The sequence below is a fragment of the Calidris pugnax genome, unplaced genomic scaffold (genome assembly GCF_001431845.1).
Source record: "Calidris pugnax isolate Ruff unplaced genomic scaffold, ASM143184v1 scaffold205, whole genome shotgun sequence".
Classification (NCBI taxonomy): domain Eukaryota; kingdom Metazoa; phylum Chordata; class Aves; order Charadriiformes; family Scolopacidae; genus Calidris; species Calidris pugnax.
The window spans coordinates 5286-25339 of NW_015090943.1; the positions used below are offsets into that span (position 1 = coordinate 5286).

General features: G+C 48.9%; 1 protein-coding gene across 4 annotated transcripts; it reads left to right on the forward strand.

Annotated features, from left to right (window-relative positions):
- The first annotated feature begins 33 nt into the window (after positions 1-33).
- On the forward strand, positions 34-19848 carry KIF17 (kinesin family member 17). 4 transcript variants are annotated; one of them, XR_001413151.1, is made up of 14 exons: positions 34-718; positions 1905-2051; positions 2455-2556; positions 5098-5287; positions 8765-9217; positions 10295-10380; positions 11022-11186; positions 12224-12312; positions 12439-12563; positions 15785-16016; positions 17596-17854; positions 18652-18719; positions 18840-18960; positions 19053-19188. XR_001413151.1 is itself a non-coding variant. In XM_014951872.1 (14 exons), the coding sequence occupies exons 1-14, from the start codon at positions 488-490 to the stop codon at positions 19169-19171; spliced, it is 2376 nt and encodes a 791-aa protein (XP_014807358.1). In that variant the 5' UTR covers positions 34-487; the 3' UTR covers positions 19172-19848. The 4 variants fall into 4 exon arrangements, 2 of the variants coding, with proteins under 2 accessions (XP_014807358.1, XP_014807359.1); XR_001413152.1 differs by having other exon boundaries at positions 18655-18719; XM_014951872.1 differs by having other exon boundaries at positions 11022-11175; positions 19053-19848.
- The last annotated feature ends 206 nt before the right edge of the window (positions 19849-20054 follow it).

The window sequence follows — 20054 nt, forward strand, 5'->3', positions numbered from 1 at the left end:
GCCCGCCCAGGCTCTCCTCAGCCGCCGGCTCCCTCCGCGCACAGCCCCGGCTCCCCTCGCCTTCCCCTCCGCTCCCGAGGGCTTGCTCGGCACCTACGGGTTTACCTCAGGTTTTCCCTCTCGCGGCCCACCTTGGGCTTTTCCCGCCTCCCCGAAGTTACCTCAGGCTCTCCCGCCCTCAGGTTTCCTACCCCCGGCCTGTCCTGGTTCCCCCTCAGGCTAATTCCAAGCCTCCCCCTTTCTCTTCATCCCTTCCAGGCTTTTCTCCTCCTTAGTCTCCCCTTCTCCCTGGCCATTCCCAGTCCCCTCACACCCTCCTTCCTCACACTAAGTTGTGGGGGGTCCATTCCCCTCAGTGCCCCCTGCAAACCCACCCACCGAGGGGTGCAGGCCCCAGGGCTGGGCTTGCCCCAGCCTTCCCACAGGCCCACCCAGGCCCTGATGCCCCCTCAGTGAGCACTCGTGGGGTTGAGCTGGGCCTCGAAGCATGGCCTCGGAGGCGGTGAAGGTGATCGTGCGCTGCCGGCCCATGAGCCAGCGTGAGAAGGCTCTGGGCTGCAAGGCGGTGGTCAGCATGGAGAGCGCGCGGGGCCAGTGCTTCCTCCAAAACCCCGCCGCCGCCGGCGAGCCCCCCAAGCAGTTCACCTTCGACGGGGCCTACTTCCAGGAGCACAACACGGAGCAGATCTACAACGAGATCGCCTACCCGCTGGTGGAGGTGAGTGGTGCCTGAAGCGAGCCAGACACAGCCAACACGCGGCTCGGGACGTAGGGTGAGGAGTCTTACATAGGTAGGTGATCCCTAAAAACAACTGATTCATGGTCAGGAACAGCCCTGTCTGGTCCTTCAAGAGGTTTAGCTGCAGCCCTGGGGGGCAGAGGAGGGCAAAACTGCGTCCCAGCAGTAGGCTGGGAAATTGGGAAGGAAAAAAGAACATTTTCAGCAGCCAGCGAGGCACTGAGGATAGAATTACATTTAATTGGTTTAGGCGGATGTTTATATGAAAAGTGAACCCCCCCAGTGTCCTAGAGATGGTAGCTGGATAGAAATGGCAGTGGAAAGTGATGTGAGGGAGGAAAAGGGGGACAAACGATTCCTGATGATTTTAGGGACTTTTTACTGTCAAGTGAGAAACCTTAGAGAAGACAGGGAACCTCAGCCTGCTTTAGAATAGCAAAGTGAGAGGGGATGTGTTTGTTGCCTGTTAACACATCAGCGTGGTACACGGCTAAGCTGAGAAAGGAAACAGTTAAGCAAAAAAATCTCAAGCCCCCCAAAAACACAGGAAGAAACAGGGATAAAATGGCCAGTGATAATGTTAAGATGGAAGTTCCTGATCGGGAGAACAACCAGGGTCTGAAACAGTAGATTATAAGGTTAATAGATTATTTATTTTTCTTTTTATTTAAGCCTTAAGAAATCCAAATATCTTCTGTTCTACCATGCTGCTCTGAAATAGGAAGAAATCAAAAAAATGAAAGCAAGGCCTTCTTTCACCAGCTTTTCAAGAGGAATTTATTCTAAGCTCGAGACTGTCCCTTTGGCCACCCTACAATCAGCTGGCATTCTAGTTGTCTCTCTGGGTTTCATGGGATTTTCTGCCACGAGCAAAACCATTCTGGTCTGCTAAGCATTGTCAACTGCCCTTTCTCTTTTCAGCACCTTCATTTCTTCAAATTTTCCATTTTTGAGAGAAACTGTTGATTTATATACTAGCAGAATGAATTTTTTATTATTATTATACTCTAGTGGCATATGAAGATCAAGCAGTTGTTTGATATTTACTTCCAGCTCTTCCTTTAAAATACCTTTTATGAGGTGGGATAGAATCTGGACAATGTCTTTCCAGTTATGGAAAGGGTGAAGATAATGGCTATTTTATTTGGTTTTCCTCCATTTCCAGGGTGTCACCGAAGGCTACAACGGCACCATATTTGCCTACGGCCAGACTGGCAGTGGGAAGTCATTCACCATGCAGGGAATCGTGGATCCTTCTACACAGAAAGGCATCATACCCAGGGCATTTGAACACATTTTTGAGAGCGTACAGGTAGGTGTGTAAGGGTGTGAAAGAGATCCCACTGTAAGATGCTGTGATGTTGAGACAGATGAGTTTTGTGTCATCCCCCAAGGAGGGGAGTGCTGATCGCACTCGGGAGCAAGAATGGGGCCAGGCTTTTGGGTGTGCTGCCTCTGGTCCTAAAGCTGAGGCCCAAATGTAGTCAGATGAGCTGCACCCTCATCTCTGCCAACTTTATGGACTCCCTCTTGAGATGTTTAAGGACTGAAAGCGAGTGTGTCGAGTGGTTACACCTGGGAATGAAATGCCAGGAGAGATTTGATGAAGCGCTGAAGGGAGGTAGGCACCCAGCTGGCACCCAGTGTCTCCGTGGGCTGCCTGCTTGCCTTCCTTTTGAGAACCTTACCCAAAAATCATTCCTGTTTTTGTGCAGTGTGCTGAAAATGCCAAGTTCTTGGTGAGAGCTTCCTACCTGGAGATTTACAACGAAGACATACGAGACCTTCTTGGAGCTGATACCAAGCAGAAGTTGGAGGTGAGGTGGAGCTGATGAGCCTTAATTAGGAAGTGCTTTAATTTGCTCAGATAAGTGTTAACCATGAATGCCTCGCCAAAGTGCAATAATACGCTCTGTCAGAAGCTGAATGCCAGAATATGAAGATACAGTGATGCATATGGAAGCCAAGAGAAGATTTTGAGGGACGTTAGTGAAAGTTTTGTGGCAGAAGGAACAGGATCCAGTGCTGTGTGTTCCACTTGGTAGCGGCTGGTGGCTTTGCAGAAGCTGCGTGAAACTGGTTACTGGACAAGGATGGAATAAAGTGCTCATGGGGCAATTTCTGCCTAATCCTCTTCATCTCGTGGCTGTGTCTAAAGCGGGAGGATTCTTTGCCTTATAAATGTTTAATCTCATCCAGTGTAGCTGTGGATGATCTCATTATCTGTCTAAAACAAAAAAGGCTAATCCCTTTTTGAGGGGACAGAGCAGATATTGCTCCCTGTGGGAACGCATGGGGAAGGCGGGCAGTTTGCAGGCACGCAGGGAGGTCAGCTTCCTTGAAATCCTAATCAAGGGGCTGATTTTTATAAAATTTACCTCTTGGTGGCTTTGCAGATCTTATTGCTCCTATTCCTGGGGGAAGCTGCAAATCTCCTGTCCTAATTAACTTCCCTGCAGGACTGCCCTCGTGAAGAAAACTGAGGCACTAGCACCATCTGCCGCACAGACACGCCGAGATGGGGACAGACCCAAACTGTTTGGGGCAGATGTGGTTTTTTAACAGGTTCCTGGCTTTCAGGGAGGCAAAACCCTCTCTGCTCCGCATTCCAAGCGTGCTTCGCCCGAGTGCGCGGAGAGGGAGGGTGGGAGAAGGGGACTCGCCGTTTGGGAAGGCGCCTGCTGCAGTTTCCCATCTTTTGTTCCACATCAGCAGTGACACCGGTTTCCATGACGACCGCGGTTGGCACTGGGAGGGCAAGGAGCTGGGCAGAACAGTTTCCAGGGTAACACCATCGCACTGGTGACAGCCGCTGCCTGTTGCTGCCTCCACCAAGTAATTAAGGGAGTCGTGTCCTGCGGAGACAGAAAGCCTGGGCTGACCCACTGCTTTCTTCTGTGTCCCCCAGTTCTCCTTCAAAATCCCATTTCTTGCTTGTTCCTTTGTATTTCAACATCGGTGACTTTGGTGACTCTGAAGCCCACGGTCACCTCCTGGGACATGAAACCTTGTGAAGAGCAAGTTTTACAGAGCTCTGCAAGGAAAATGCCCCTGTCAGTCTGTCATGGAGTCAAAGAACAGCCATGTCCTCGTGTGGGTGTTCCTCAGGGACTCTGCAACACCCTCAAATACAGCTGGGCTGATCGCGGGGTTCTCCTGTAGCACAGGCAGAAGTCAGAGTGTATGAACAGTCTGGCTGTGAGCCTGTAACTGGATCCATCCTGGGCAGTTGTGGCTAAAAACCTGCCCCGTTTAGTTTTCAGCCACTTCTGCTCTGTTGTGTGCGGGGTTTTTTTTATAGCAAACACTCTCTTTTACATTGCTTCTGAAGTATCTAAGGACCTTCTTTGGAAGTCACACTGCTGAACGCGGCGCCTGTCACTCTGTGACACCGAGTCATGACAACCATCTCTTGATATCCCAGCTGACACGATAAAGATAGAGCTCTGGTTATGAACTCAGCAGATGTGGGGCGGAATGTTGCTGCGGCAAACGAATTCAGCTCGTTTAAAATTCCCAGTGCAGAGGGAGCCTCAGAGGGAGCGGGTGTAGGAGTGCGGGGATCTCTCGATTGTTTGGTATTTTTTTTATGTAGGTTTGATGGATCATTCAAGATTTTGAATATTTAAATTGTTTATTAGAATGCCGCAGGGAATTTTTTCTTCTGCATGATTGATAATCGCTGAAAAGATGCTGTTGGGTATTTAACACTCTGTTTCTATCCTGAATAAGATGTTAGAGCATCTTAAAAATAAACTAATCTGGAGCACAATGATTATAGTCCGCCTGTGCGTGAGGGCTGTGACTTTGGGAGTTTTGTCAGGGAGAACAAGACGCCCTCTGAGAGCGGAGGGGTTCAGCGAAGCACCGGTAACAATATCTGTGACTATTGAATCTGTGCCTTGATTTTAAAAAAGCTCCCTATGACTGAAGAGATATTAGAGCCTTTGCCATAATAGGTGAAAAACATTTCAGTTCTTTTTTTAAAATATGCAGCTTAATAACAGGGGAGGTAGAAGGCGGCGCAGCGCGGGTTTCTCATGGCCTGGGAGATGTCTGAATCAATCAGCAAACTTTTTACTTTAATTCTTTTTGTCTGCACAGCCATGAAAGTGGTTCTCCCTTTTTTTTTTTTTCCGTGGGGTTTTATTCCTTCTTCAGAAATATTAAAGCTTTTTGGTGGCAGCCAGCTATGTTTTTGCCAATAGTTTAATACAAATAGTTTAATAAGAATAGTTTAATTTCCCCACATGCAAAACTTGCGGAGCCCTTGAGCTTCTGGATGGTTCCCAGTGCACCTTCCTGCAGTCTCGGGGTGTCTTGTCTTAATTTTTATGTTGCCTTCTCCCTGTTTGCAGCTGAAGGAACACCCGGAGAAGGGGGTGTACGTGAAGGGGCTGTCCCTGCACACCGTGCAGAGCGTGGGCCAGTGCGAGCGCATCATGGAGACGGGCTGGAGAAACCGAGCGGTGGGTTACACCCTCATGAATAAGGACTCTTCCCGTTCCCACTCCATCTTCACTGTCAACATGGAAATCTACACCGTAGGTAGGTACCTGGACGTCCTGCCTTAGGCCTGGGCCTAGCAGAGCGCAGAATCTGAGCATCACCAGTCACCCCTCAGCAAAACCTTAGATCCTAAAGGATTTTAGGTCCAGTAGAAATCAGAATTGTGCCCTGCTGTGGGCATTCTTCACAGCGTGAAATGGCTGAGCAGGCACAGGCTTTATTTTTCCTAAATTCCCCCTTGAGAGAGAAATGTCTAACACTCAAACTGGCAACGTATTTAATTCTCCTTTTGTTTCTTTATCTTCTTAAACCTTTATTTCCAGCAAAGGGTGCTAAATTTCCAAGCCCATACAATGGCTGGGAGTTCATATATTGTACAGCCCGTAGAAACTTCTATCGTTACCCATCTCGTTATCTGACCTCCTTTACAATGCAAGTCAGATCACTTCATCCAATGATTCCTTCACTGAGCTTAATCGCGGGGCACATCTTTTTAGCAAACAGTTAATCTGGGGTTTTAAAATGGAATAAAAGAAAGCCTTAATAATGTTTTAATGACTGATTTTTCCTTTCTCGAGCATCTCGTCTCCAGCGGTGTTTCTGTAGCTGATAAAGCTGCCTCGCTGGGTCTGAACACAGACCTCGAAAAGGTTTTTTCTGGGACTGAGGAAGGAATTAGTCTCCTACATTCTGTGTAGTCCTTCACCCTGGCTGAGGCTGAGAACAACTTGGCTTCCTTTTCTTCAGCTGTTTCAGTCGTGAGGAAAGTTGCACAATTTCTTCCTAAGTTGTGGTTGCAGATGTTGGTGACGGTACCTCACTCTCCAAAATGGGGGAGGGGGGGATTTTGGGAATTTCTCAATTAGCACTGCTGGGGGATGCTAATTCTTGCATTATGTGGGTCTGGAAAACCCCAACTTTAATCCTAACAAAGAAAAAGACTTATTTACACTCCTTTTTTTGTGTTCCAGATTGGTGCAGGGCTCTTAATCTGGCCTGCAACCATTTCTCTGATTTAAAGCTTTGAAAACTTGTTGCGTGGAACAGGATGGCAGGTGGGGAAACTTGCAGGTTTGGCAGTTAAATGGAAGACAGCTGGAATATTTGAGGAGAAAGTTGAGGGTTCTGGCACAGTCCCCGTAACTGGATGGTTCTGCTAGGGTAATCATTAGTTGAAAGCGTTAATTGAGTTGGTATTTATCTTGGTTGTCATCTTTAGGCTTCATGAAGAGGGAAATTCAAACTCCTTTTCCAGCTGAGCCTGCAATAAATTATAATTTACAGGCAGTTAATATTTTAAAGGATTTCTTTGCAATTATGTGGACTTTTTGTGCAATTATGTGCAATTTTTTAAAGTAACAGATTCAGGAATGATGGCAAATACCGGGCTCTCTGGCTGCAGATGTATGAAATGCACAACTCACCATCAGTATTTTTACAGTATTTAGAGTTGCAGATGTTTTATTCCTTTGTGCTATGCTTAGGGATTGATTTGTTAATGAGAGATGTCGTAGATTTGGCCAGTGCCACTAGAACTGGCTGATGGGCTGTAGGAGAATTAGACGAGGAAGATTTTTGGGCTGCTGCAGGCATGTCAGCAGGAGTCTGGGGACCTTGTTACACCATGGAAACTAAACTGCTAAGCTCTGAGATGGAAACAAACAGCCTCTGTGGGTAAAAGGACTGGCAGGAACCAAAACAACTCTTTAATTGCCTGTCAGTGTTTACAAACTGAGGAAAGGGGGAAAAGGGAAAGCAGGAAAACCTGCTTTTTGTGACAATCCACTCACCCCAGCACTTAGAAAGGGTAGCAAGAGGGTGCTCTATTTAAACTCAATCTGTTTGGTTTTTTTTCCCAATTCTCCCATATCTTGACACACCAGTAAGATGTGAAACAAGTTTGCTCAGCAGCAAACATTAAGTTTTACAGTTAACAGTTTGTTGCTGTACCTGGGGAAACATCCTGGGGCAGCAGATTTTTTGGTGTTTCCCTGTGAACTTTTAACTTTCCCCCATGCTTCAGATTATTCGTTGCTCATGTTTAGGTGTTGTCCACAGAGATAAATCTTGACTCTTGACTAAATTCAAGGCCAGATTTTCTAGAAGGCTGTCTGGAAAAGGGTGGACTTGGTTAAAACCTTGATGCTCTTTTTGCTTGGAGCGCTAAAGGAGCTCTTCCCTTGAACATGGGTTGTAATTGTGAGGGATGACTGGGACATGGACATCTAAAAGTGTGGTCTGTGATTTGGGAGTGCGTGTCCCCAGCTCTTTGCTCTGTGTGAGGCTGGGAAAGTTTAAGTAGCTAGAAAAACCAAAAGCAAGTGGATGTGATTTGTCTCAGTCACAGGAATTTGCATCATCATCTTAATCCAGCCTCAGAATGCAGGTCAGGCAGCAAGTGTGACACACATGAGGTGTGCTTCCAGGTAGCTGGGGAGCTTCACATTTTCATGTTCAACACAGCTTCAGCTCACATCTTCTCTTGCCTCAAAGCATTACGATGGGAATGGCACCAGCTCACTGCGTCCGACTCCGTGCTCACTGAAATCCAGCTTCTCATCCAGGGGCTTCAGGTCGAGTGCGTCCCAATTTCTCACAGTTTTCCTGTTTCTCCCCTGTGTTCCTTCATTTTCCTTTCTCGCTGAGAATGTCATGAGTTGAGGAGGAACAGATGCTGCTGAGCGTGCCTGTGTGCTGAGTCACGGCACGGTTCTACAGCGCTCTGGGCGAGAGGGGGGGATCTCATGGGCTTCTGGAACTTTCGAGCTGGACAGAAAGCCAGATGGTGGTCCTTGATGGTGTCTGCTAGGATGTGCTTTGTCTTTTGAACCACAGCAAGAAACTTCTTCAATATATCCATTGATTAGGGTAGGTTGGATTCCAGGCTTGAGAAAAGCCGTAGCTTGGGAGTTCATGGAAAAACTGTTTTCTAATGCAGTGTCTACTCCAGCCTTTGCATGGTCGTCACTTTCCTGCCTGTCTCTCCGCATCGCAGAGCTGCCTGTTCTTTTGCCTGTGCTCTCTGACAAGCCCTGCTCCAGTCACTGTCTGTTGATTCCTCATTTCATCCTTCCTCCCTTCTTTCTCTCCAATTGTCAGAGATGGTTTAACTTCATGAAACAACCTGAGGAGGAAAAGAAGTTGTATAAACCCATGGTCTGATCTTGTTGATTGCAGTGGGCTCTGTATGAAATTCTAAACGCTGTGGAAATATGTGGAGGGAGTCAGTGAGAGAGAGTGTGTGTGTGTGTGTGTGTGTGTGTGTGTGTGTGTTCAGAGCTTACTGGCAGAGTAAGAATGGGCATGAATTTTTACTGTGCAGGATCTTGTTCAGGAAAGCACTAAAACATGCAGTTCTAAGATTAAATAGATATTTATTTACTTAAGAGAGCCAGGGCCCAAATGCAGACAAAGAACAGGGCTTGAACTGGAATGTAATGCCAAGAGAGTCCTGTTTCTTGACTGTTAAGGTGCTTCCACTTAAGAAGAGCCTAATCTGGAATTATTTTCTTGCAGATGAGCGAGGGCAGGACCACCTTAGGGCCGCGAAACTCAATTTAGTGGATCTGGCAGGAAGCGAGAGACAGTCGAAAACTGGAGCCACAGGGGAGCGTCTCAAAGAGGCCACCAAAATCAACCTGTCCCTCTCGGCTCTGGGCAATGTCATCTCGGCCCTGGTTGATGGCAGGAGTAAGCACATCCCCTACCGAGACTCAAAGCTGACCAGGCTGCTGCAGGACTCCCTGGGAGGGAACACCAAGACGCTGATGGTAGCCTGCTTATCTCCGGCTGATAACAACTACGACGAAAGCCTCAGCACTCTGCGCTACGCTAATCGAGCGAAAAACATCAAGAACAAGCCCTGTATCAACGAGGACCCCAAGGATGCTCTGCTGAGGGAGTATCAGGAGGAGATAAAGAAGCTGAAGGCCATTCTGGCTGAACAGATGAGCACGAATAACTTGTCAGGTAGGAGAGCTCTTACTGGCTGCAGAGATGTTTTGACAGAAAAATGAGATTTTATATGTAAAATGCTCACTGGATTTCACCTCAGCATTTCTCTTACCCGTTGAAGGAAGAGTTCTCCATTCTGGTAATGGACTTTGCCTTCACTGTTGCCAAATTGGCCTTATTCCACTGGTAAGGACCATCTCGGTTATCCAGTCTTTTCAGTCATGACAGATTCTGTTAGAAAATGCTGATGTGATTAAAATCCTGAGCTCTTCTTGGTCATTCTGGCTAGAATTTGGTCATTCACAGAAGAGAGGTTTTGGCTGGCAGAGCAAAAATGAGCTGCGAAAGACATAATGTAAAAGGCTTTATTAAATACATATAAAATGTTTTCAAATTTAGCATTCAGCTAAATTTGTTCTCCTACACTGAATTTTTGATGAAAGCCTTGTTCTCCTACACTGAATTTTTGATGAAAGAAGAAAAGTTCTGCCCTGCTGGTGGCACTGCTTATGGAGAGCAGCACCGTCCTCTCTGAGGATCCAGCCCGGCCCCAGCAGCCTCCCTCTTGGCTGGGAAGTAGGAATAGCAAATGTGGGAACCAGTGGGTAAGAGCAGTCTTCGGGGAGCTGATCACCTTTTAAGAATTATCCCCTAGAAAAAAGGGCAACTTTGAGGAGAGAAGTAAGGCTGTAAGTTTATTTTTTTTTTTCTGCCACCTTTCAGAAACAGCTGTGAAGAAAGAAGGCAATTTCCTTCCCGGTGTCCTTTACCTTCCAAATCTGTTAGCACAGCCCTGGAAACAAGACTCCTGTTATTCTGTGAAAGAGATTAGATTTATATTCACTTTCATATAGCTGAAGCTTAAACCTCTCCTGCTCTGCTCGGCGCTGACTCCGTCTCTCCCCACACCTGGAGTCCCAGGGCAGTGGGCGTTTTGGCAGCACAGATGCTGGCACACGAGCGCAGTTTGAAGGAGCGCACGGATTGCTGTGTTCTTTGCTGGCAGCCAGGTTCTTTGTTCTGTTTCCAGGCGTTCTACAGACATCCCACCCAGTAACTGTGAGTGATTTTTATTTCTGCTTTGCTTTGCAGGGCTTCTGCCTGCTGAGACCGCTCACCTGGCTCCCCTCCTCAAGCCCCAGATAGATCTCGAAGCAGAGAAGCAGCTGATCAGAGCAGTAAGTCAGGAAAGGGTATCCCGTAGTGTCTTTGACTAAAGCTTGTGGGTTTTATAATGATCATTACAAATAGAGTGTAGGGCTGTGTGGTTCAGCCTTTTTAGAACACTTCTCTTCCTATTTCTTGATCCTTGGGCTTCTCCCATGGACAGGACATGTGTTGATGGAGGTTTGATTTACAACACCTCCCACCACTCTGGAGATGAACTGGAATGGATTCCCAAGAAGAATTTTTGAAGTACATATAGCAGGAAGAGGAAACTACACCTGAAACTTAAGATTCCTCCTGGCAGAGGAGGGAGAAGTAGGTTTGAGGAAAGCAGTAGTCAAAGATGTTAGGAGCGGTGGGATATGGAGCCAGGAGGAAGAATGAGGAGTTGGGAGCCAGAAGGCAATAAAACTCACTCCTTGCTCTTTACAGAGCTCCTCCCAGGGCACTACATCTGCCCAAGTCAGCAGTTTCGTGGGTTAACTAGTCACCTTCAATTAATACTGCATCGACTTAGATCACGGAGAAAGTCAGTGAGTGCAGGATGGTAAAGTTTTATTGCAGTGGGCATAAAATGTGACCTAGAATGGACCGAGATGTGACCTCGTGTGGATTCAGGGCTGTTGTGTCAGGCTGTGTGTGTGCCTTTCAGGAGTACGAGGAGAGACTGGCCCAGCTGAAGGCCAGCTACGAAGCGGAACAGGCGTCCCGAGCCCGCCTCGAGGAGGACATCAGCCACCTGAGGAATCACTACGACATCAAGCTGTCTGCTCTCGAGGAGAACCTCAGGAGGGAGGCAGGAGGAGGCAGGTGGAGGGTGCGCAGCACAGGCTGAGGGTTCCCTGATGCTTTAGGCAGGAGCAGACACAGGCTGTTTTGCAAAGTCAGATTTGTGGCAGCCACTGCAGCCTTTAAAGTAGCAGCGGCTGCTACTGCAGCAAGTGCTGCCTGGCAGCAATAACAGTCCCTGCTCTCCCTGCTCTCAGCCCTCCCTTTTCGGCAGCCGGAGCAGTAACTCTGGCTCTCCTGAGCCACTCATGAGGCTCCCTGTCCCAGCTGTGTCCTATTTCCCTGACTTCTTTTCCCTGTCAGGACCAGCCTGACCCTACCCTATAAACCTGGAGGTGATGAAATGCCATTTTTTGCCCGTGTAGCTGTGAGTTTCTTCTGACCTGGGGCAGCATTTCTCTCCAGCAGAGGCTGGATGACTGGTCTCACAGGCGCCGCGCTGTCTTGATCCCATTGGCTTTGCACGACTCGCACGCCCAGGACGAGGGCGGCTGCCGCAGTCTCTTCCCTCGCATGCAAATGCCATGCAGCCCTGGGGCTCCCAGTGGATTATCACCACCACGGCTTTGCTGGAGGGTGGATATTCCTCTCACACACCTATAAATTGTTGCCAGCTATTTTCCTCCTTACTGCTTCTCGTTTATACTTCCACGGCGCCCCAGAGCATGTTTTGCGATGTGCTTGTACAGCACTTATTGCCTGATATTATTTCTTAAACCTAGATTCTTCATTTTTGATGCTATCACTTTCTAAGGCGAGAGGTTCTTATTCCACCCCCTCCCTTCTGATTACAAATGTGCCCCTCCAGCCTCCGAAACAGATTATTTGTGCGTGAACACAAGGACCTAGCCTCTCCCAACCCTGTAAAATCTGCATTTCTCACCTGATATACCCTCTGGGTCTTCGACAGCTTTTCTTGACCAGCATAAAAAAGAGACCTTTTCCTTCCAGACACGGACTTTGTAGCTTTAGGTGAAGATCTTCTGTGATGTTTTCACAGATTCATGCTCTAGTTTTGCAGATCTCTTTGCTTACGTTGTGGGTATTTCCTCTTTTCCTCTTCAGCTGCCACAAGGACTGAAATTACTCCTGACAAGGCACCTTTGCCTGGAGACTCTGTCGCTGCAGCAGATGAAGAACCAACATCAGCCCAGGTACCTTCAGGCTACTTCTCCCCCCTTGGCTGAACAAACCCGAGTGGACAGCGTTGTGCTTCATCATCCCGGTACTCACACAGGGACTTTTCAGAGCTGCAACTTTTGGTTTCCTCTTCTCCTCAGGCCCCAGCAGCACCTTGGCCTGTCCCGGACACTGATGATGCGAGCAGGGGAAGTGCTGGAGCAGAGGTGGCCATCGCTGCTGAGGGGATTTTGCTGCCTGCAGACCAGCAGCAGGTACTCGCCAGGTCAGTGACAGCACCACTCCTGCTCACTGCCTCCTGGGCACTGCTTACAACACACACTGGCAGGAAACAACCCTGTTCTTCCATCATCTTACAGCTGTCCAGCTTCAGCTGTCAGTTCAGCGCAGCACAAAACTAGGCAGATGCATATTCTTTACCCCCAAATTAACTTTGCCCTATTTGGGCAGATGACTAGCTGTCGGCTGTGGCATTCAGTGATGCCAAGTGTCAGAATTATGGGAGAAAAGTCTGGAAAGGTCTGTGTCAGCAGGTGTGGATGCAAAAAAGCATGCTTTCGTGCTAACACACCCTGCCTAGATCTGTAGGTGGGGAAATCTTTTCCTTCTCTGTCTTTTTGCAGGTGTTATTTATGAGGAGTTGAGTCTGGCTATGTGCCCAAACAGGTTATGGAGGTGGCCTCCTCATCCTCTTAAAAAAGGTTTTTGAAGGGCACTTAGATCCTTCTCGTAGCAGTACAAGTAAGGGAGCCGGCCCTCCTGCCGCTCACTGCGCACGTGGATGGAGGGGAGCTCACTCTTGCCTCTAACGCACACATCTGACAATGATTGCAAGATATCAGGTGGAACTGGCACCAAAATGTCCCAATAATCTTATTTTAGGGGCAGCATTAGACCCCAGGCCTGGAGCAGAGGGCTGGGGTAGGAGGGGTGCAGGCACAAGGCTCACGTTTGGCCCATCTCAGAGACATCCTGTCTTGGAGGTTTTCCTCCAGGAAAGAGCCGTCTTGAGAGAATCCCTTCAGTCCGAGTCCCACACAACGCATCGAGATAATATGGGGGTTTAATGCCATTTGAGAAATAGACACTCTAAGCAAATTCTGCTGATTTCTCTCTCTCACTCTGTTGCATAGAATTACATTAATATTAGAAGCACTTAGCATAAGATATATTGTGGACGATGGAATTTGATTCTGAAAAGTCTGGCATTTTTTAACCAGTCTTTCAGCTTTACTGTGAGCTCCTGGGGCACATGCTCACTCTGTTGGGCATGAAAAAGGAGCTATTAAGAAATCGGGAATAGCAGCATCTGTAATTTGTGGGCAATTCTGTCTATTCATGGAGAGGTCTCCAAAGAAACCCTTCGTTTTGACTATCCATCAAATCTCACTAGTCCTATTGCAGCGATCCTTTCTGTGCCAAAACAAGCGAAAAACGCTCTTCCAATTACCTTGTTAAAATCAAAGTTCTCTGCAGATTAGGCAGGAGGGTTTGGTTCCGCAGGCGTGGGGATGTTCAAAGCTGCCTGTGAAAGGCTTTACCCATCAGGGTGGCTGTGAGATCTCTGATACTCGCTCAGCAGAGCCAGGATTCAAGCGCACATTAAGCAAAGGAAACCGAAGGGCCGCTTGGCAAGTGCAGTACAGCAGAATAGCGGGTCATCTCTGGTGGAGAACGAGCTCTTTCGGATGGGTTTGAAGATAATTAAGAGGTTATTATCAGCGGAGGTTTTATCAGCAGGGGGACTTTCTCCAATTTGAGGCAGCGCTGGCCAAGCAGAGCTGGCTGCTCTGCTGCAGATCCCCGTGCAGACAGAGCTCTGGAGCACAGTGTTATTTCTGTGAGGTGGGGACAGGAGACCAGCTCAGTTTCCAGTATGGGTCTCTGCAAGAGGCAGCACTGAGGTCACCCAAGTCATCGTCCCTGCCCGATACTGCCCCAAAAAAGAAATTGTACTGTGTTTCCCAGTTGTACCACTCCCTTATCTACCACTTAGAATATTTCTTCTTGTCATTCTAGCACCTTTTAGCTTGCTTTGAAAGTCTTTCAAAGCAAGAAATAAGAATTGAAATACAAACTCCACAAAACAGGGGCTTTTTCTTATCCACCACTTAGAATATTTCTTCGTGTCATTCTAGCACCTTTTATGCTTGCTTTGAGAGTCTTTCAAAGCAAGAAATAAGAATTGAAATACAAATTCCACAAAACAGGGGCTTTTTTGAAATAATTCTGCGAGTGTAGATGCAGATTTCCAGGCATATGAGCTGATGAAAGTGCTCAGAATAACACGTGCTTTGCCTTGGGTCCACAGGAGTAGCTATGACAGGAAGGCTGAGGGGGGATCTGATCAACACCTATAAATACTTCAAGGGTGGGTGTCAGGAGGATGGGGCCAAGAGGTAACGGGCATGAATACAAACTCCACAAAACAGGGGCTTTTTTGAAATAATTCTGCGAGTGTAGATGCAGATTTCCAGGCATATGAGCTGATGAAAGTGCTCAGAATAACACGTGCTTTGCCTTGGGTCCACAGGAGTAGCTATGACAGGAAGGCTGAGGGGGGATCTGATCAACACCTATAAATACTTCAAGGGTGGGTGTCAGGAGGATGGGGCCAAGAGGTAACGGGCATGAACTTGAACATGGGAAGTTCCATCTCAACATGAGGAGGAACTTGTTTGCTGTGAGGGTGGCAGAGCCCTGGCAGAGGCTGCCCAGAGAGGTGGTGGAGTCTCCTTCTCTGGAGACATTCAAACCCCCCCTGGACACGTTCCTGTGGGACCTGCTCTGGGTGGACCTGCTGTGGCCGGGGGTTGGACTGGGGGATCTCCAGAGGTCCCTTCCAACCCCATAGCATTCTGTGAATGTTCCAGAAATGAGTCAGTGGGGTGTAGGGGTCTCACAGACCTAACCCTCTCTTCGTCCCTACATGGGCAAAAGCCCGTTAGTGATGCCTGTGCCCCGACAGGGTCTCTCCACTCACCTCTGCTAGTGTCAGGACTTGTGTTTGTGACACTCACTCCTTTCCATGTTTGGAGTTCTACAGTCATCCCAAACATCCTCCAGGTAGGGCTGTGGATCCTCCGTGCTGACACAGAGGGTTCTCTGTACTGCTGATGTGCCTTAAAAAGGTAGAATATACTTTTCAAAAGGTAAAATACATTTTAGAAGGTAGAATCTCTCACTAAGTAAGAAGAAAGAGCTGTAAAAAGGTTACAAGACCCTGTGAGGGGAAAAAAAAGGGAAAGGGAGAGACTGTACTAATCAATAGAAATTGTTAAGATAAGGTACTAACCAATAATTATAATTAAGGGTGTGCATTTTCTGTGGTTTGAACCATATAAATATTCCGAGGAGTCTGTAGGCCAGTGCACTGGCTGTTTGGATCAGCACCCAGCACCCATCACTGCAGAAATGATGTAAATAAATAACACACGGCGGGTGAACCACCCTGCTTTGGGACATCACTGTATTTGCCTTTTCCAGGCTGCAGATGCTGGAGCGACAGGTGGTTGGGGGGGAACAGGCCAAAAACAAGGACCTCAAAGAAAAGCGTAAACGCCGGAAAAAATACGCAGACGATCGGAGGATGCAGCTGGTGGCTGCCCTGCAGCAATCGGACGAGGACACCAGCGACTGGGTTCTGCTTAACGTCTATGACTCCATCCAGGAGGAGGTCCGTGCCAAGAGCAAGCTTCTGGAGAAGATGCAGGAAAAGGTGAGTCGCTCCTTGCTCTCCCGGATGAAGATCCAGGGAGCGTTCCTCTCCTCCCCTGCTTATCTGGGTTTATTTAGGTGTTTTAGGGCAGTGTGTTTAGAGAGTGACTCTGGCTGCCTCAAATACTTCATACATAGAATCATAGAATTGCCTGGGTTGGAAGGGACCTTTCAAATCATCCAGTCCAACCATCAAACTAACCATCACTAAACTATATCTCCAAGCACTATGTCAACCCGGCTTTTAAATCCCTCCAGGGATGGTGCCTCAATCCCTGCTCTGGGCAGCCCATTTCAAGGCTTGATAACCCTTTGTTATGTGGAAATGTGGAAACATTTTTCCTAATCTCCAATCTGAACCTCCCCTGGGTATTTCCTATTCTCCAATCTGAACCTCCCCTGGTGCAACTTGAGGCCATTTCCTCTTGTCCCATGGCCTGTTCCTTGGGAGAAGAGACCGACCCCCCCTGGCTACACCCTCCTTTCAGGGAGTTGGAGAGAGTGAGAAGGTCTCCCCTCAGCCTCCTTTTCTCCAGGCTGAACACCCCCAGCTCCCTCAGAAGTTCTCCAGACCCTTCTCCTTGCTCTCCAGCCCCCTCCCCAGCTCCGTTGCCCTTCTCTGGACCTGCTCCAGCACCTCAATGTCTTTTTTTGTGGTGAGGGGCCCAAAACTGGGCACAGCCCTCGAGGTGGGGCCGATCACCTCCCGAGTCCCACTCACCACGTGCCAGCATTGGTCACTACAAACGTGTTTGTGTGCATTTCAGGTGGGGCTGATCACCTCCCGAGTCTCACTCACCACGTGCCTGCGTTGGTCACTACAAACGTGTTTGTGTGCATTTTTATGAAATACCAGACACAAAAGTCCCCACCTCAGGGTGGAGAATGAAGTTGTTCAAAGCCCAAAGCCCAAAGCCCACCTGCTTTGGAGGCCGGTCCTGGTGCAGGCGGTGCTGGAGGAGGGTGTTTGGCCATGGGAGAGGCTGCGACTCCCTCTGCTGCCCTGCGCCATCTATTGCACAGCTCCCTCTGCCTCCCGCTGTCACACCTGGAAGAGATTACACCGTGAAGTTTCCTGGGGAAAAAAATAAATTAAAAAAAATACCATAAAAGCAATGCTCTTAAATTTTAGGCATATTTTAAACTCAGTTTTGCCCTGATGAGGCAGAATCAGAGGAGCATCAAAAAAAATCTGTGTGTGTGTGTGCGCAGTCCTAAATCTGCACGTTAAGAACTTGCTTTATTGCTGTATTTAGGTTAGCAAAGAAACATTGCTCCTTTTTCATCAAAATTGGGAACTCCCAAGAGTTTGTTATCACCAGACACAGACCATACTAGTGAGATTCACTTAAAGACTCAGCCATTTGGAGGAAGGCAAGAAATCTTTTATTAAAAACAGACATGGAATAATCTCTCCACGCAAATCTCATCCCAATTCTTAGCTATAAATTAGAAATCTTCCCCAATATTGAAGCTTTTCAGTGTGTCTTTCCATCCTTCTGCCTGACAAATCCCTGTGCTCGTGGGAATTCTCTCTCAATTTTAACATCCTAACGATTCATTTTGGTTTTCTGCCCCAGCTGCGGGCCGCCGAGACCGAGATCAGAGACCTGCAGTCGGAGTTTGAGCTGGAGAAGATCGATTACCTGGGCACCATCCGCCGCCTGGAGCGGGACCTGCTGCTCTTCCAGCAGCTGCTGGATCAGGTGCAGTCCCTCGTCCGCCGCGACTGCAACTACAGCAATCTGGAGAAGATCAAGCGCGAATCCGTCTGGGATGAGGAAAACAGCTGCTGGAGAATTCCAGAGCCCGTCATCCAAAGAACCCGCCTGCCCGCAGGTGAGAGGCTGCTCCCAAGCTCCTAAAATCGTCCACCTACAGAAAGTTTGTCTGGAAAGTTTGAATAATGACATCATCTAATACAAAGCGTGGTACAGATCCTTCAGTGGTGCTGGGGACAGGGGAGCATTAATTGTTCTGGAGCTGATGAGGATCTCCCTAAATGGTGTTGGGGATCGGGGAGCGTTAATTGTTCTGGAGTGGTGGGGATCTCCCCAAGTGGTGTTGGGGATGAGGGAGTGTTAATTATTCTGGAGTGATGGGCATCTCCCCAAGTGGTGTTTGGGATCAAGGAGTGTTAATTGTTCTGGAGCTGACGGGAATCTCCTCAAGGGGTGCTGGGGACAGGGGAGCGTTAATTGTTCTGGAGTGATGGGGATCTCCCCAAGTGGTGTTGGGGATGAGGGAGCATTAATTGTTCTGGAGTGGTGGGGATCTCCCCAAGTGGTATTGGGGATCTGGAAGCATTAATTGTTCTGGAGTGATGGGGATCTCCCCAGTTGCTGTTAGGGATCAGGGAGTGTTAATTGTTCTGGAGCTGATGGGGATCTCCCCAAGTGGTATTGTGGATCGGGGAATGTTAATTGTTCTGGAGTGATGGGAATCTCTCCAATTGCTGTTGGGGATCAGGGAGTGTTAATTATTCTGGAGTGATGGGGATCTCCCCAAGTGATGTTGGGGATCAGGGAGTGTTAATTGTTCTGGAATCAATCGGAACCTCCCTAAGTGGTGCTGGGAATCAGGGAGCATTAATTGTTCTGGAGCTGATGACCCATTAACGCTGTCTCTCCCCGCAGCAGTTCCGGTCCTGCCGCAGCCCCAACCTGCCCGAAGCAGCCCCGCAGCCCAGAGCGGAGACCGCACGGTAACGCTGCCCTTCTCCCCACGTTCCTAGCCTATTTTACCCAATTTTGCCCTATTTCTAAGCCCTAACCCGAGGGCTAGTGCGGAGCCCGGTGTGGCTGATGGCGTTTTGTCCTTCCAGCCCGAGCAGGACCGCTACAAGCTGCTGCTGACCCGCAGCGACAGCGAGACGGCCACCAACAACTACTTCGGCCCCCGCCGCGCCAGCCGCATCCTCCACCCCGGCCTGGCCCAGCACCCAGGTAAAACCTTCATTTTTTGGCAGGAGGGGGTGGGTTTTTGGGGGTCTGGCGAGGGCCAGTGCCCACCCCCATCCCTTCCCCTCCTCTCACAGCTCCCCCGGGGCCAGAGGTGGCCACCGTGGCCCGGCCCTTCCGCCTCCAGGCCCTGGCCGTGCCCCCGCCAAGCGCCAACACCAAGCACAAAAAGGGCAAAAAGAGCAAAAAGCGCTGACCCCCCCGTGTCCAGCCTCGCAGGACGACGCTGAATCTCTGTGGTTTCACACCAAAACACTCATGCTCTCCATCGGGGTGGCAGGACAGAGGGTGAACTCGCCATCACTGCGTCTCGCCCCCCAACCAGCTGCAATAAACCAGTCTGGCAGCCCCATTTTTGAGGTCTTTTACTGGGAAGTCCTCCCAAAAGCGTATCATTCAAATGTTATTATTAGTGACTGGTGGGGAAAGGCCTTAATTGCGTCCTCACTGATAACGACCTTCTGCCCTTGAAAATAACTCATCAAGGGGGGCCAGTATTGTCATCCTCCAGGAGGCACATTGAGCACGAGGACCTTGAAGACGATACTAACCTACGTCTTTTGAGAATTTTAACCAACTTGTCAGGAAAGTGGAAATTCTTAGTGGCTTAAGCTGAACCATCTTTGTTATAATACTAAAAATCATGCCCATAGGTCAAACGACCCTCACCCAGGTGATGACCCTTCCGCTGGGCACGTGCGGTAACTGTAACTTGCTGGTGTAACCGTCTGTAAATTACTAACCCACCAAATGCGGGGTATTAACATTATAATTATGTAAAACGTGTATAAAAGTCGTGTGGAGAGCCCTGATAAGGGGCGGTTTGTGGGAACCACCGGGCACCCCCCCTTGAAATAAACTCTGAAAATGAACTCTGCAATAAATAATCAGCGTCTGTTCCTGGCGTGTGAGGCCGGTTACTGCAGCCCGGGGAGCGGATCCCGCCCGGGGGTGGTCGCGGACCCCGGCCCCCGCCGCCATCTTCCCTCCTCCCTCAGCGCCCCTACGGTGGCCGCGCGGGGGTCACGCCGGCGTCCCGCTGATTGGCCGGCGGCGAGGAGCTGTCTGTCGGCGATTGG

Excerpts from the sequence above, each read along its gene's own strand:
- KIF17 (XM_014951872.1), top strand. The coding sequence starts at position 488 with ATGGCCTCGGAGGCGGTGAAGGTGATCGTGCGCTGCCGGCCCATGAGC. Across the intron at positions 11,176-12,223 it reads CAGGAGGGAGGCAGGAGGAG|CTGCCACAAGGACTGAAATT; the intron begins GCAGGTGGAGGG and ends TTTCCTCTTCAG. Across the intron at positions 18,720-18,839 it reads CCCAGAGCGGAGACCGCACG|CCCGAGCAGGACCGCTACAA; the intron begins GTAACGCTGCCC and ends TTGTCCTTCCAG.